The sequence below is a fragment of the Neolamprologus brichardi genome, chromosome 14 (assembly GCF_056152115.1).
Source record: "Neolamprologus brichardi isolate AB-2024 chromosome 14, ASM5615211v1, whole genome shotgun sequence".
In the NCBI taxonomy this organism is placed as follows: Eukaryota; Metazoa; Chordata; class Actinopteri; order Cichliformes; family Cichlidae; genus Neolamprologus; species Neolamprologus brichardi.
The window spans coordinates 517501-532245 of NC_142117.1; the positions used below are offsets into that span (position 1 = coordinate 517501).

General features: G+C 45.4%; 2 protein-coding genes across 2 annotated transcripts in view; both read right to left on the reverse strand.

The window, feature by feature from the left end:
• Window positions 1-9002, reverse strand: part of asph (aspartate beta-hydroxylase) — a 21946-nt gene extending 12944 nt beyond the window's left edge. Inside the window, exons 1-4 of the mRNA XM_087851405.1 lie at window positions 8830-9002; window positions 7207-7359; window positions 6623-6667; window positions 5996-6064 (exon numbers count right to left, since the gene is read on the reverse strand). Of these exons, the coding sequence (XP_087707531.1) occupies window positions 5996-6064; window positions 6623-6667; window positions 7207-7359; window positions 8830-8896 (334 nt within the window). The 5' untranslated portion in view covers window positions 8897-9002. The remainder of the gene's footprint in view (window positions 1-5995; window positions 6065-6622; window positions 6668-7206; window positions 7360-8829) is intronic.
• A 1798-nt stretch (window positions 9003-10800) lies between these two features.
• Window positions 10801-14368, reverse strand: LOC148098657 (uncharacterized). Its single transcript, XM_087851406.1, has 6 exons — window positions 14098-14368; window positions 13116-13368; window positions 12892-13040; window positions 12322-12657; window positions 11664-11856; window positions 10801-11008 (listed from the first exon to the last, which is right to left on the reverse strand). Exons 1-6 carry the CDS (start codon window positions 14366-14368, stop codon window positions 10801-10803), a joined length of 1410 nt encoding a protein of 469 aa, XP_087707532.1.
• Between the last annotated feature and the right edge of the window lie 377 nt (window positions 14369-14745).

The following is a 14745-nucleotide window of genomic DNA, read 5'->3' on the forward strand; positions in this document are numbered from 1 at the left end:
TAACCTGTGTATGACGTCTGTACTGATGTTAGCCAAAGGTTCTGATAGCTGACAGTGATATACTGAGTCTGTTCTGAGGTAAACACTGGAGCAGTGAATACTTAGTGGCCCAGTAAGCACTGAGGGAGTGAACTGGTCAGAGTGGACATGTTTCAGTGAAAACACAGACTGAAATCACAGCTCACTGTTAGGCAGTGTAAGATATATGTGTATCATATCAGATTCTCCAAGTCGTTTTTAATCGATTCCTGCTGCTGCCCAGACTGACTCACAATCTACGGTCTGAAAATCACCCAATAGCACAGAAAAAGGAAGCATTGGAAGTAAACTTCCTGTTACTGACTGTTTTGTTTGGGTACCTGAAGTTGTAAATGCACTGACATCCGCACAAAGTCACGTATCACACAGAGGATTACTGACTATATTCTGACTGTTGAATAAGAATTAAACTCCACTTTCCTGACCTGCGTACCTGAGTGAGACAGCTGTAGCTCCATCATCACTGAGTGCAACAAAGCTCAGCTCGTATTTATCACTTATGAACTCATCTGCACACACAGTGTTTATAATTAACTCAGGTGGGCTAATATATTACTGACTGCTAAGAACATTTTATAATTTATTATTTTTAACTATTCCGCACTTTTATTTTGAAAATCCAGAAACTGTTGAGCTACAAAAAGCACTCCAGGTGTGAGCTGAAGCTCCACATCATGTTGGTGGCCCCACGGCGATGGTGCAGGCTGACAGCAGAGAGCTGAGACCTGCTCTGCTCTCACGTCTGGGTCACAGACGGGTTTGTGCTTTGACAGCTTTGAGGATGTGAGTCGGTCTCACGTGACAAAGTCTGTCCCCCCGGAGCAGGAAGAGCCTGTTTCATTCATCGTGTTCAGTGCAGGCGCGTTAACACAAGTGTGTAACACTTACACACACATGCACGAGTCGATACAGCAAATGTGGGTTTCACATCTCGAAGCTTGTGGCTGATATTAGTCGAGCTGCAGATAAACACGTTTGCCTGCATTTGTCACACAAACTGTTACCTACAGCATAAACATGTACACTGTCCCAACAAACGCTTTATTGGTGTCAACTCACAACTGCTGGTCGCTGAAACACTTTTCTTTATTGTGGAGTAAAGGAGGAGGTGGACAGAACGACATGTGGCAAGGGCTTAAAGACAAACATGGCCACCTACAGCTGGACAGTTTAACAAACACGTAAGCACCATGTGATGGGTCAAATGTTCTTATTAACATGTAGCCTGGAGGTGGATACATGATGGAGTCGACAACATCCAGTGACGAGCCTCTTATTTCATGCACGTGTCTTTAATAAGTGAAGTGTGGAGGCTTCATGAAGGAGTCCAGCCTCTGACTGCATGGAGCTGCACGTTTCATGTTAGCTGACGTTTGACATCTGCACAGATGTGCACCCGTTACACAGCTGGAGAAGCTGCTGGAGGTAGCGCGTCCTTTAGTCCCACCAACCGACAGCGCCAGGTGTGTTCTAGATCCAAATCCAAAGTTGGAATTTCCCCGTTTCATCTGGAATATTCCCTCAGCTCGGATTTCCAGCTCGGAGGAGCCTGATCAGCTCCATCCATGACTGTGCTGAAGTGATGTTTTGATGCTAGCAGGGCCCACCTGAAGCTAGCTCACCTGCACCCAGAGGTGTATGAGACCTGACGGGTGTATGAGACCTGACGGGTGTATGAGACCTGACGGGTGTATGAGACCTGACGGGTGTATGAGACCTGACGGGTGTATGAGACCTGATGGTGTATGAGACCTGACGGGTGTATGAGACCTGACGGGTGTATGAGACCTGACGGGTGTATGAGACCTGACGGGTGTATGAGACCTGACGGGTGTATGAGACCTGATGGTGTATGAGACCTGACGGGTGTATGCAACGGTACAGAAACAGGTCTTATTGAACATAATCATTAATGAGGTGATGGGTGGTGGCTGCACAGAGAACGAGGGTGTGGCGATATCTGACAGCTACAGCCAGGACGCCACGAAGACGCCGTCAGCAAACGTAGGACGATCAGACTGTGGCTTGAGATCACCTGATTCTTCCTGCACTTCCTGTCAGCACCGTTAACATGGTGAACAGGTCCAAAACCATGACGAGGGGGATTGTTGGTTTAAATTAAACCAGTGAATTAAACCATGTGAGGGACAGTCTGTCCAAGGTCATTCTGTGTAATCTCACGCAGCCATTGGCTGCTGCCAACAGTGCTCTCAGTGTGCTCGCCCACTTCTGAAAGTGTTCCTGAGTATCCAGAAAACCAAACGACAGAAAGTTTCTCCTCAGTTTGAAACAAGAACCGAGTTTGTCACAGCCAGGCTGCAGACGAGGTTATCCAGCTAGCTGTGTAAATCTACCTAACATACTGTAACATCTCCACCTGACACCACGGCTTCTGCCCTCAGATCACAGATCAATACATTTATCAGGAATCCGAGGCTACTGGTTATGGAGGCCAACAATCACGATCTTCTGCCCCTGATGTCCATCGTCTTTCGCTTGTCGCCTTCCTCTGACCGCTTCCTCGTTCTCGTCCTCCTCGTCCTCGTCCTGCACATCCTTTGCTCTTCCCGAGGCAGCGTGTTCACCCTCCTCTTCCTCCAGCGGCTCCAGCGGATTTATCAGTCCGTACAGGAACGTGAAGAACCCGTTTAACCAATCAGAGCCGCCCTCCTCCACTTCTTCTAACCAATCCAGAACCTGGGATTCACCCTGACCATCGCCCTCACTGGACAGGCCTACGCAAATGAGGGGGGGCGGGGAGGATGGAAGGAAAGTTGAGGAGCAAAAGGTGGGAGTGAAGGAGAGAAAGGAAGTGGTGACAAAACTAAGGAAAAGGAGAGCGTGAAACCAAATGAAGGAAACAGATGTGCAGGAGGAAAGAGAGACAACAGGAGAAGGTCAGAGACGTTTGCAGGTTAGACGGGAATCAGACTTCATCAGCAGAGCCAGGCTGTCTGCACACGACTGCAGAACAACACGTCGTCTTTAGACGTGCACGCGTTAAAGATCATGCATGCTCATCGTGTGCAGACAGCCCAGAGCAGGAGAGGGAGCACTGACGCTTCCTGTCACACTGTTGGAAAGCTTCTCTACTGAAGCAGCTTCAGCTGAGCTGTCGCAGTGCTGCATCTCCAACAGCAACACAGTAGCCTGAGACAGGAACTACAGGAAACGATACGAGCACTGAGCAGAGGTCACGTGGAGGTAGACGAACCTGTGAGGCCCAGGACCGTACACGCCCTGCAGCTGCAGCGATCACCTCACACATCTGTCCAAGTATGAACACGCCATCAAAGCTCGTTCACGCGTGAATATGTTTAAAGTGTGTGTCCTCCTCAGCTGCTAACACTGTACACATGTGTACTAATGAGTAGGGATGGGTACCGGTAGGTTCTGACATAAACGGTAGTAACCAGACGGAAAAGCAGCGCACATTTCAGTGCTTTATTTTCCTGAGCTGTGATACACTTTAGATTCTAGCCAATCATTTTACGTTTCCGAGGATAGTAGGCGGGTCCAGGTACGTACGTTCTTTTAGAGCAGAGCTACAGATTAAAAAGGTGAAGCGGTCAAAGTCTGGCTGTACTTCACAGCAAAAGATGCAAACTCAGCAGCTGCAACAAGTGCTTTAAGCTGATACTGTGATACTGTCAAAGGAGGTAACACCTCAAATCTGATGAAACACCTGGCGACGCATAGCGTTTTTTTAAAGCCGAGAAATGCGCCGTATTTGATAGCTTGCTGCGAGACCTCACACCGAGCACATCTACTGCGGGTGTGGTGCCTGTTATCGACCCGGAGTTAGCAACATCCCCCAAAAACCCGAAGAGGAGAGTCCTGGCCCCTAGCCCTGCCAGTGTAGCAGAAATGATGAGGATGATGATGCAGCAGCAGCCGTTCTTCTCTGCGTGAGTAGCTTAATGTTGTTCGTGTGTAATTTACGTTGAGTAGGCTAACCACGTTATTACATTAATGCATGTAAGGTGAACTAGCAAACCTCATCATAGCTACATGCAGCTGTCTTCTTGTTTGATGGCAGATACTCCCTTCACCCTGGACAAAAAGGCTAAAATGACCAAAGAAAAAGTGGGAAACAGTTAAACATGAGAGGTTTTTGGACAAAGTTTGTGTTTTTTCCATTGTTTAAGCTGCTTCCAGCCAAGAGTGATACCATATATGCCCCATAGCTGCAGAAAAGGCTAACATTGTTATCTTTTTACAAAAAAAACAGCTGAACATGAGAGGTTTTTGGACAAAGTTTGTGTTCTCCATTCTTTAAGCACCGTTTAAGCACCAGCACCGTTTCAAAAGTACCGGTTTGGCACCGGTATCGGATAAAACCTAAACGATACCCATCCCTACTAATGAGAGAGTCTTTAATGCACACAGCAGGGTGAGACCTGTGTTTACCACAACCACCTTCATTGAGGGTTGGACCGCCTGTAGCCACAAAGGCAACCACAGCTTCAGACACTAGTCTTACGTGCATTTGGTGTCCTGGTATCAGATTTCTGCTTTGGTGCAAACAGATCTACTGTGGATTGAATGCAACCCTTAGGATGAAGAGCCGGGGTCAGGGGTCAGGGGTCAGGTGAAGTCCAATGATCACTGATAACTGATCTGACACAGCAGCTTCTCATTGACCCACCATCAGTCATGTGCCTCATCACATGAGCCAAAGGTTTGGTCATTACATCCAGAGGCTTTGGGTGAAACCACTGTGAGGTCTTGCCCCATCCTGTCACGTGACCTGCTGAGATCACCTGACCAAGACGTGAGCGAGGGCTGCGGCTGCCGTGCAGGCGGTCGCTGCGATAAACCACGACCACGGTCGGTCACAGTGGACACAGATGTTCTCTTTTACTGTCCATCTGTGAACACTGGCATCCTCCAAACAGTGACCTTTGACCTTTAGGTGCACATGTACAGCTGAGTCTTGTCCTGTCGAGGCGGCTCCGTTGCAGAGGTCTGCACTTCACAGCACTGTGCTGTTAGCTTGTGTTTGGGATGAACCGGGGTGTGAGTGTGGCTGGACTCTCCTGACCTTCTCTGACACTCCTGCTACGTCAGGATTGACCTTCTTTACTCTGCGTCTGTGCTGATTGGACGAAGGCCCAGCTGGGATAACCACATGTTTTTTAAACTTGTGTGTTTGCTGTCCCTGCCCACAGACACACACCACCACCACGTTCATTACATTTTCAGAATCCAGTGAACAATCAGAACGTGTCTCAGATTAGAAATGTGGATGGTGGGGGGGGGGAAACAGGGGAGATGCTCTAAACTTAAATATGGGTCATCCCAATGTAGCAACAACAGAATACATTATGACTTCCAAAAGCCTGGAGCGGGCACATACGATGAAACATCTCAGCTGCCTCACACGGTGCTGCAGAGGCCGGAGCAGCACTAAGACTCGTCCAGTTCGTCTGCTGACATGATGAACGTGCTACAATCTCCTTTGAATATGATGCACTAGCTGCTCAGAGACCAAACAAAGAGTCAGATAAGCCTGAACTGTCTGCAGCTGACCAGGGAAACACAGACACATGCTGCCTGTGTCCGAGCACCACAGAAGCTCCTTACAGGAACCTGTTGTTGAGCGAATAACGAACAGTAACTCTCAGATACCCGACGTGATGAGCCTCCACTCAGCCTCTACAAGCTCCTGATTGGCCGAGCAGCTACCTTTCCATGTAGAGAGCTGAGCTTTAGCTTTTGTAGGCAGACGTTCATGTTGGAATAAAAACAAACAGGGACTCTGTGTTGTTGTTTCTAATGAACACGTCGGGCTGTGACTGAGCCATGCAAAAGAAACCCAAACTAACATTTGTCTGCTTCACAAACACAAAGCATCACAGCTGGTGAGCAGATGTTGTGATGACAATATTCCTGTTGTTGTAGTGCTGACAGCAAACAGACACAACAGCTGTGAATCGTAGTTGGATCAACTTGCCTAGCAGGACTTTTGCGTCCTCGACATCGAAGTCTCCGTCGCCGTCGGTGTCGTACGCCACCAGTTTACCTACAGCGGCAGCAAACACAGACACACTCAGACACATCCTCATACATTAAACATGTGCTGACTGTAATTACTCTCATTTCATATGATACAGAAATGACTTTAAAGGCAAACATGGGTGTAAAAATGTTTCCTTAGAGAAATCACTGCTCCTACATGATGCCTGCGTTTATACGATCATACATGTACTGCAGCTGGAGACCAGTGTGACCAGTCACACCACTGACTCCAGCACAGACTCAGGCTGTGCACTCCTCCACCGATGTGTCCTTAGTGACCAGGGGGCGAGCCTCCAGCCTGTGTGGCAGCCTTGCTGCCTTCACTCCACCTTTCTCTACAGCTGCTTGCTGCACTGCTGTGGGCTCTGAGTGCTACATGCAGCGTGTAACTGTACACAGGTGTCAGTTTAGGTCGACTATAAAGGCCGTGTGTTTGTGTTTGTGCATGTGTGTAGTTCATGTTCTGTGTAGTGCTGCAGATGTGCCAAACACCACACGGACAAACAGGGTGACAACAGTCATTTTTGTTCACATATGCAGAATAGACATTATGAGTTTTTACCTTGCAATGCTTCAGACAGGTTAATTTGTAAGCCCTTAGCCTTATCTGCATGCAAAACAAACAAATAATAAAACACACATAATGTAACAAAGTCAAGAGATAAAACACAATCACATTTCATACACACACACAAGAATGGACCATTATCATTAACGCAGGCGGCTGTGGTCAAAGACAGCACGGCATGCTGCAGCAGCTTCAGCCTTCCTCTGCACGCGTCAACATGCAACAGGCAGAGTCTGCACCTAGCTTTAAGCTAGCTTATATAAATGCTGCTGTGATGGAACCATTACAAGCTACAGATGTATGCCTTCATTTCATCTGACTGACTTTAATGTGACAGGCTGTTCAAAGTGTTTGTTTGTTGAGACAGCAGCAGAGTGAGGCTCAGTACTAATAACTGCTGGTCTGAATGTAAAGCTCTGATAACGACAGTTAGACTGGTTCTTATTCCAGGTTTGCTTCAGGCGTCGTCTGTGGACGGATGACAACAAAAGCCAAACTGGTTACTGCCACACCTTCCCAGGAAGTTCCTCTAGGCGTGTGTGTGTGTGTGTGTGTGTGTGTGTGTGTGGGGTACCCACCAAGAACTCCCTGATAGTCGACCAGGTCAAAGTAGACCACAGCTACAGACGTCCAGACGCCCAGCAGGGCCAGCACGATGAACCAGGTGAAGAAGCTGCTGCCGCTGGAGTCGGCCTTCTTCCCGTTCTTGTTAGACGGCTGGCTTTTAGCATCTGGAAAGACACACACGTGATGTCAGGTTCAGCTGTGGCCCTCACATCGCAAACGTCCCCTTTACACACTCAGTACATTTAGAAGTTGAAGTACAGGGTGGGCTATTTATATGGATACAGCGTAATAACATGGGAATGGTTGGTGATATTAAGGTCCTGTTTGTGGCACATTAGTATATGTGAGGGGCAAACTCCTCAAGATGGGTGGTGACCATGGTGGCCATTTAGAAGTCGGCCATCTTGGATACAACTTTTGTTTTTCCAATAGGAAGAGGGCCATGTGACACATCAAACTTATTGGTAATGTCACAAGAACAACAATGTGCTTGGTTTCAACGTAACTTTATTCTTTCATGAGTTATAAGTGTAACTAATGATGAGAGCGAAACAGCAGTGAACACAGCGAACCCTCCTGTGTCTTTAAGAAGCCCAACCACACGGCGTGAACACGTGACAACGTCAACTGTTCAAAGAAATGTTGAGGACAGTCTGAGCTTTGGACACATCCATAAACTGCCCTCATTTTGAAACTCTGAGCATGCTTAATCCCAGGAAACATGCCCCCACAGGATGCCCACACTGGGTACCGCCCGGCCCCCCACACTGGGCGCCGCCCGCCCCCCCACACTGGGCGCCCGGCCCCCCACACTGGGCGCCCGGCCCCCCACACTGGGCTGCTGTGTGCATGAACCAGAATGTTGCTTAAAAAAAGAAAGGGGAAAAAAAGCTTATTTCCCGGAGGTCACCACATAGTTGAGGTGTTTTGACACCATGCCCTTTCACCCTCCCACCACTGTGTGTCCACTCAGAGGAAACAAACAGCAGGTCTGATCCTTCAGAGAAAGCTTGTGTGAGTGGGCCTGATTCTGCTGTTCTGCAGTAAATCGATAAGATTCAGAGCTCTTCTCTCTTCCTGAGGTTGTGAATCACCCTCAGATTTCTGACAGCTTTTTCCACAGCAGTCACTTTTCCCTGGTGTAAATACTGTCCCAGTGCTGTGTGTGGTGCTGGGACAGCAGAGTGTAGCCAAGGATCTATTCTTGGAGTGACAAAGACATGCTCGCTGTGACAACATGGTGGCAGAGAGCGAACAGGTGCTAACATCCGCTACATGCTAGGTCAAACCTCGCACACTTCCTCTGCACACCTGAAACATGCAGGTCATCAAACCTGTGCTGTGACATCACATCTTTTCCTCTGCAGACGTTTGTGTGTTTGTGTGTCTGGATTAATCCACACGTGGGCATGAATGCAGCTGGGAGTGTGTATCTAACTCACAGCAGGCAACACAACAGCAAAGTGTTAGAAGACACAAGCTCTTCCTCAGTCACACATCTGGATCGCAGCATCTTAACACAGCTGGATGTTAAACCTGGACACTGACTGAACCCTCGCTCCTCTAGCAGGTGTTAAACACTCAGCGTCCACACAGGCCATGCTGTTTGGATGCTTTTGATTCGATAGCCTCACCTTGGTTTTCTGCAGCTAGCACTGCTGTAACACCAGGAGCAGACTCCAGGGTCACTGGATCACCCATCTATGGCGTATGGTGGACCAACAGGAGGTTAACTGGCCAAAAAGAAGCGTGCAGCCCAGCGACGGCGAATATCAGCTCAGCCGCTCCCTCTGTGTGGCCCCGCCCCCTCTCTCTGTTTACTGGCTTTCTTTCTGTTGCTCATCATGTGTGCCATTCTTCTCTCGGAGACGATATGGCTTCTAGAGGTCACACACAGCTATTAATAGTGCTGTTAAACCAGCTGGCCCTCGCTCAGAGAGGGGAGGACATTATTTAAAGGCTCCCTGCCTGATATTGTGAACTTTAAAATCCTCCATGTTTACTTTGCAGAGTGCTAACTGGACCTGCACAGCACCTCAGGATTCTTACAGCAGCAGTAAAACAAGGTCATGGATGTCAGAGCAGACAGCTGCAACACGTCGCACACGTAACAAACACGCAACTACATGAACACAGACATTTGTGCCACTGCATGTAACTGGGAACAAACCACTGCACAAATCACGGGCTTGTTGGTTCAAATGAAACTCCAACCGTCAGCATGGACTCAGATCAAACTGCCATGAACTGAACTGAGGGGGTTACCAACGCTACAGATAAACACAGCGTGCAGCACCATCAGTCATGGTCATCAGGATGGTTGTTTTTCTCATAAACTGGTTTCAGTTGGTTTGTTCTACTGTAACATGTCCAAATACTAACTGTGCTTTTTATGTCTGACAACTTAAACATCGACAAATTCAAACTATCCAAACTTAGTGTGGCCTCCACAACAGTCCCAGTTTCTGCTCCGCTCCAATGGGCAAGTGAGCCGCTGCCTGAGCTGGAGCCAAGTTAATGAAACACGTGTTGTCAGCAGCGTCTATCAGGGAGGGGCTACTCCTGTCAAAGGTTTCAACAATCATCAGGCTGTTGATTAAAAAGCTTCATACGCTGCAGCATATTCATTTCTCCTCGCTGAGTTAGGGTCTCCTTAAAATCGTCTCCTTACATATGAGATGTTGAACAATGAGGCCCCGTCACATCTAAAAGACCTGCTGAGGGGCTTCCAACGATGGCCATCACTGTAGTGCACGCCATGTTTCCTTGTGTCCTATGCTCTTCTCTTTTCTCTGAGCTTTTCCTCTGCTCCCTTTACTTCCCATGTGTTTATACTCGTTAGTAGTTATTAAACTCTCGCACTCTTTCCCATAATGCATGTTTTGACCTGTCTCCCGCAGTCGTCTTCTCCTCACCCACAGCTGGTGGCAGCACAACAGCCCCTCCCTGAGCCTGCTTCTGCCTGAGCTTTCTCCGCTGTTGTCGAATGCTTCTTACAGGGATCGCCTGATTGTTGGAGGATATCCGTACACGACGGCGGCCCAGGTCCCTACCACATGGTAAATGAAGTAGATCTTATGTTTAAAAGCCCCATAAAGACTCCTTTATAAACTTTAGTAAATGCATGTTTGTTAAGTTAATGAATATTTGTCTTTAATAATGAAGTCTACCAAAATAAAAGCAGGCATGCTGCATTGTGTCTTTGGAAAACACAGCCCTCTTCCCAGCTGCAAGTTAAGCTACGTCAGCAATTTATCAGATCGTTTCTCCACCCGAGGCAGGAGCAACCCCACATAACTTCACCTAGTGAGCCACAGGTGCCACTCTCACAGCCAACACAGGAAAAACGAGCTTTCACAAAGGCTGACACAAATGAAGTCCTGCTAACGTGGTGTTACATAACCGGCCTGTTTGAAGCTTAAAGTTAGTGCATGTACCAGCAATTACACACATAACCTTAGAAATAAGAGCTCGGCAATGTACTGTAATAAGATGCACATGAAAACTGGTTCAGGGCTGAGAAACTTTAAGCAGCCTCAGCAGAATGCAAATCATGAACAAAGAAATCCAGTGATTGTTGTATTTGGCAAATGTGTTGAAAACTGTCACGACACCGTGTGGTCCTTAATAGAATAGAACAGAATAGAACAGAACAGAACAGAGTAGAACAGAATAGAACAGAACAGAGTAGAACAGAACAGAACAGAACAGAATAGAACATAATAGAATAGAATAGAAAAGAGTAGAATAGAATAGAACAGAACAGAGTAGAACAGAATAGAGTAAAACAGAACAGAGTAGAACAGAATAGAACAGAACAGGAGTAGAATAGAACAGAACAGAACAGAATAGAACAGACTAGAACAGAACAGAAAACAATAGAACAGAGAAGAACTGAGTAGAATAGAACAGAACAGAGTAGAACAGAATAGAATAGAACAGAGTAGAACAGAACAGAACAGAGTAGAACAAAGTACAACAGAACAGAATAGAACAGAATAGAACAGAAAAGAGTAGAACAGAGTAGAACAGAATAGAACACAGTAGAACAAAGTACAACAGAACAGAATAGAACAGAAAAGAGTAGAATAGAATAGAACAGAACAGAGTAGAACAGAACAGAACAGAGTAGAACAGAATAGAACAGAACAAGAGTAGAATAGAACAGAACAGAATAGCACAGACTAGAACAGAACAGGAGTAGAATAGAACAGAAAAGAGTAGAACAGAACAGAGTAGAACAGAATAGAACAGAACAGGAGTAGAATAGAACAGAACAGAACAGAATAGCACAGACTAGAACAGAACAGGAGTAGAATAGAACAGAACAGAACAGAGTAGAACAGAACAGAATAGAACAGAAAAGAATACAATAGAACAGAGTAGAACAAAACAGAGTAGAAGAAAACAGAATAGAACAGAACAGAGTACAATAGAACAGAACAGAGTAGAATAGAACAGAACAGAATAGAACAGAACAGAGTAGAACAGAATAGAACAGAGTAGAACAGAATAGAGTAGAACAGAACAACAGAATAGAACAGAATAGAGTAGAACAGAGTAGAACAGAATAGAACAGAGTAGAACAGAATAGAACAGAATAGAGTAGAACAGAACAGAGTAGAACAGAACAGAATAGAGTAGAACAGAATAGAACAGAACATAACAGAACAGGAGTAGAATAGAACAGAATAGATCAGAACAGAACAGAGTAGAACAGAGTAGAATAGAACAGAATAGATCAGAACAGAACAGAGTAGAACAGAACAGAGTACAATAGAAGAGAACAGAGTAGAATAGAACAGAACAGAATAGAACAGAACAGAGTAGAAGAAAACAGAATAGAACAGAACAACAGAATAGAACAGAACAGAGTAGAATAGAACAGAGTAGAACAGAACAGAACAGAGTAGAACAGAGTAGAGTAGAACAGAACAGAGTAGAACAGAACAGAATAGAGTAGAACAGAATAGAACAGAACAGAATAGAACAGAACATAACAGAACAGGAGTAGAATAGAACAGAATAGATCAGAACAGAACAGAGTAGAACAGAGTAGAATAGAACAGAATAGATCAGAACAGAACAGAGTAGAACAGAACAGAGTACAATAGAACAGAACAGAGTAGAATAGAACAGAACAGAGTAGAAGAAAACAGAATAGAACAGAACAACAGAATAGAACAGAACAGAGTAGAATAGAACAGAGTAGAACAGAACAGAACAGAGTAGAATAGAACAGAGTAGAATAGAATAGGACAGAACAGAATAGAACAGAATAGAACAGAACAGAGTAGAAGAAAACAGAATAGAACAGAACAACAGAATAGAACAGAACAGAGTAGAATAGAACAGAGTAGAACAGAACAGAACAGAGTAGAACAGAGTAGAGTAGAACAGAACAGAGTAGAACAGAACAGAATAGAGTAGAACAGAATAGAACAGAACAGAATAGAACAGAACATAACAGAACAGGAGTAGAATAGAACAGAATAGATCAGAACAGAACAGAGTAGAACAGAGTAGAATAGAACAGAATAGATCAGAACAGAACAGAGTAGAACAGAACAGAGTACAATAGAACAGAACAGAGTAGAATAGAACAGAACAGAGTAGAAGAAAACAGAATAGAACAGAACAACAGAATAGAACAGAACAGAGTAGAATAGAACAGAGTAGAACAGAACAGAACAGAGTAGAATAGAACAGAGTAGAATAGAATAGGACAGAACAGAATAGAACAGAATAGAACAGAACAGAGTAGAAGAAAACAGAATAGAACAGAACAGAGTAGAACAGAACAGAGTAGAACAGAACAGAATAGAACAGAACAGAATAGAACAGACTAGAATAGAACAGAATAGAACAGAACAACAGAATAGAACAGAACAGAGTAGAATAGAACAGAGTAGAACAGAACAGAGTAGAACAGAGTAGAATAGAACAGAGTAGAATAGAATAGAACAGAACAGAATAGAACAGAACAGAATAGAACAGACTAGAATAGAACAGAACAGAGTAGAAGAAAACAGAACAGAACAGAACAGAATAGAACAGAACAGAGTAGAACAGAACAGAGTAGAACACAACATAATAGAACAGAACAGAATAGAACAGAACAGAATAGAACAGAACAGAACAGAATAGCCGTTTATTGTCACTGTGTTGTGTTTCTGTAAGAAGCAGGTTCTAATGCTATATTCTGTACTGGTACAATTGCACAATAGCATTGCTACAAGCAGCTATGTGGCAACATTGTGAACACAGCGAGTATTTCAGGTTTCCACAGGCATGTTCTCCTCGTTGGAATGATGAAGACTTCCAACACAGGATGAAGGGAATGAGGGCTGATGACAATCCTTAGTCTTACTGACCCAACTGACACTGGATATTTAAACAGTGTGGCAGAGACACACCTCTGTTTGCTCACTTACTCTGTGATGCTGCCAAAACATGTTCAGTCCATTATGCCCACAAGACGGCAAATGAATAATATGAGACAAAACAATTGCATAACTACATGTTACAAAATAAACATCAGAACATGTAAATAAACAAAGAACTGGCACTGAACGACCTCTGCAGAACAGTTATTATCTGATCCTCAACATCAAACAGGAAACGATCCATAAGCTCACATTCATATGCACGTACGCTACCAGCAGTCTGAGTCCACAGGCCCAGCCTTCGCAGCTACAGCAGCTTCAGTTTCTCTGAAAAGGCTTGAAGTGTGTTGATGGACATCTTAGCCACTCTAACAGAAGCACATCTGTCAGGTCAGATACTAAGTACACGTAGAGAAGAACCAGCTCCCACAGTGTCTGGACCTTGAAATAGTCTCTATACGCTGAAGCATTGAGAGGTCCTTCACTGGAACCAAGTATGAACTCCCAATCCCAGACTCAATGTGTTCTCAATCAGAACAGGGTCCACTGATCTAGAACCCAGAGGACCTGTGCTGGCTGATATTAGGCTTGGATGCAGTGCTTGGCCCACTCTCTGTTCAGTGTTGTGGTAGACCTTAGGCCCTGTGGTGGGCAGAAGGCTGGTGACCACTGGGCACTCGGCATAGGGCTCTGTGACGTGGCCTACTGCTTTGTGGCTGAGCTGCCGCCGTCCCCAACCGCTTCCACTTTGTTGTGACAACACCAACAGTTGACTCTGGAATTTCATGAGTGGACTTGTTAGTGTCCTATCACAGCACCACGCTGGGATTCACTGAGAGCGACTCGTTACAAATGCAGCCTGCTTGGTTTTATACACCTGTGGCCATGGAAGTGATTGAAACACCTGCATTCAATGAGATGGATGGTGACTAGAACAGTTTGGGCATCTTTACAAATAACAGCAGCTAAATGATCCAGAGAGCCCACTGTCAAAATCTGATTATATGACCACACATTAACATTAACAGCCCTGGTACTCTGCTACACGTGTTACAGAAGATGAAGTATACACTGATAGATTCTCCTTGTGTCCTTCATGCTGTGACAGAAAACAAAGCACAAACTGAACAATGTCAGAGGATTAGTTGCTGCTTTTAAGTATCC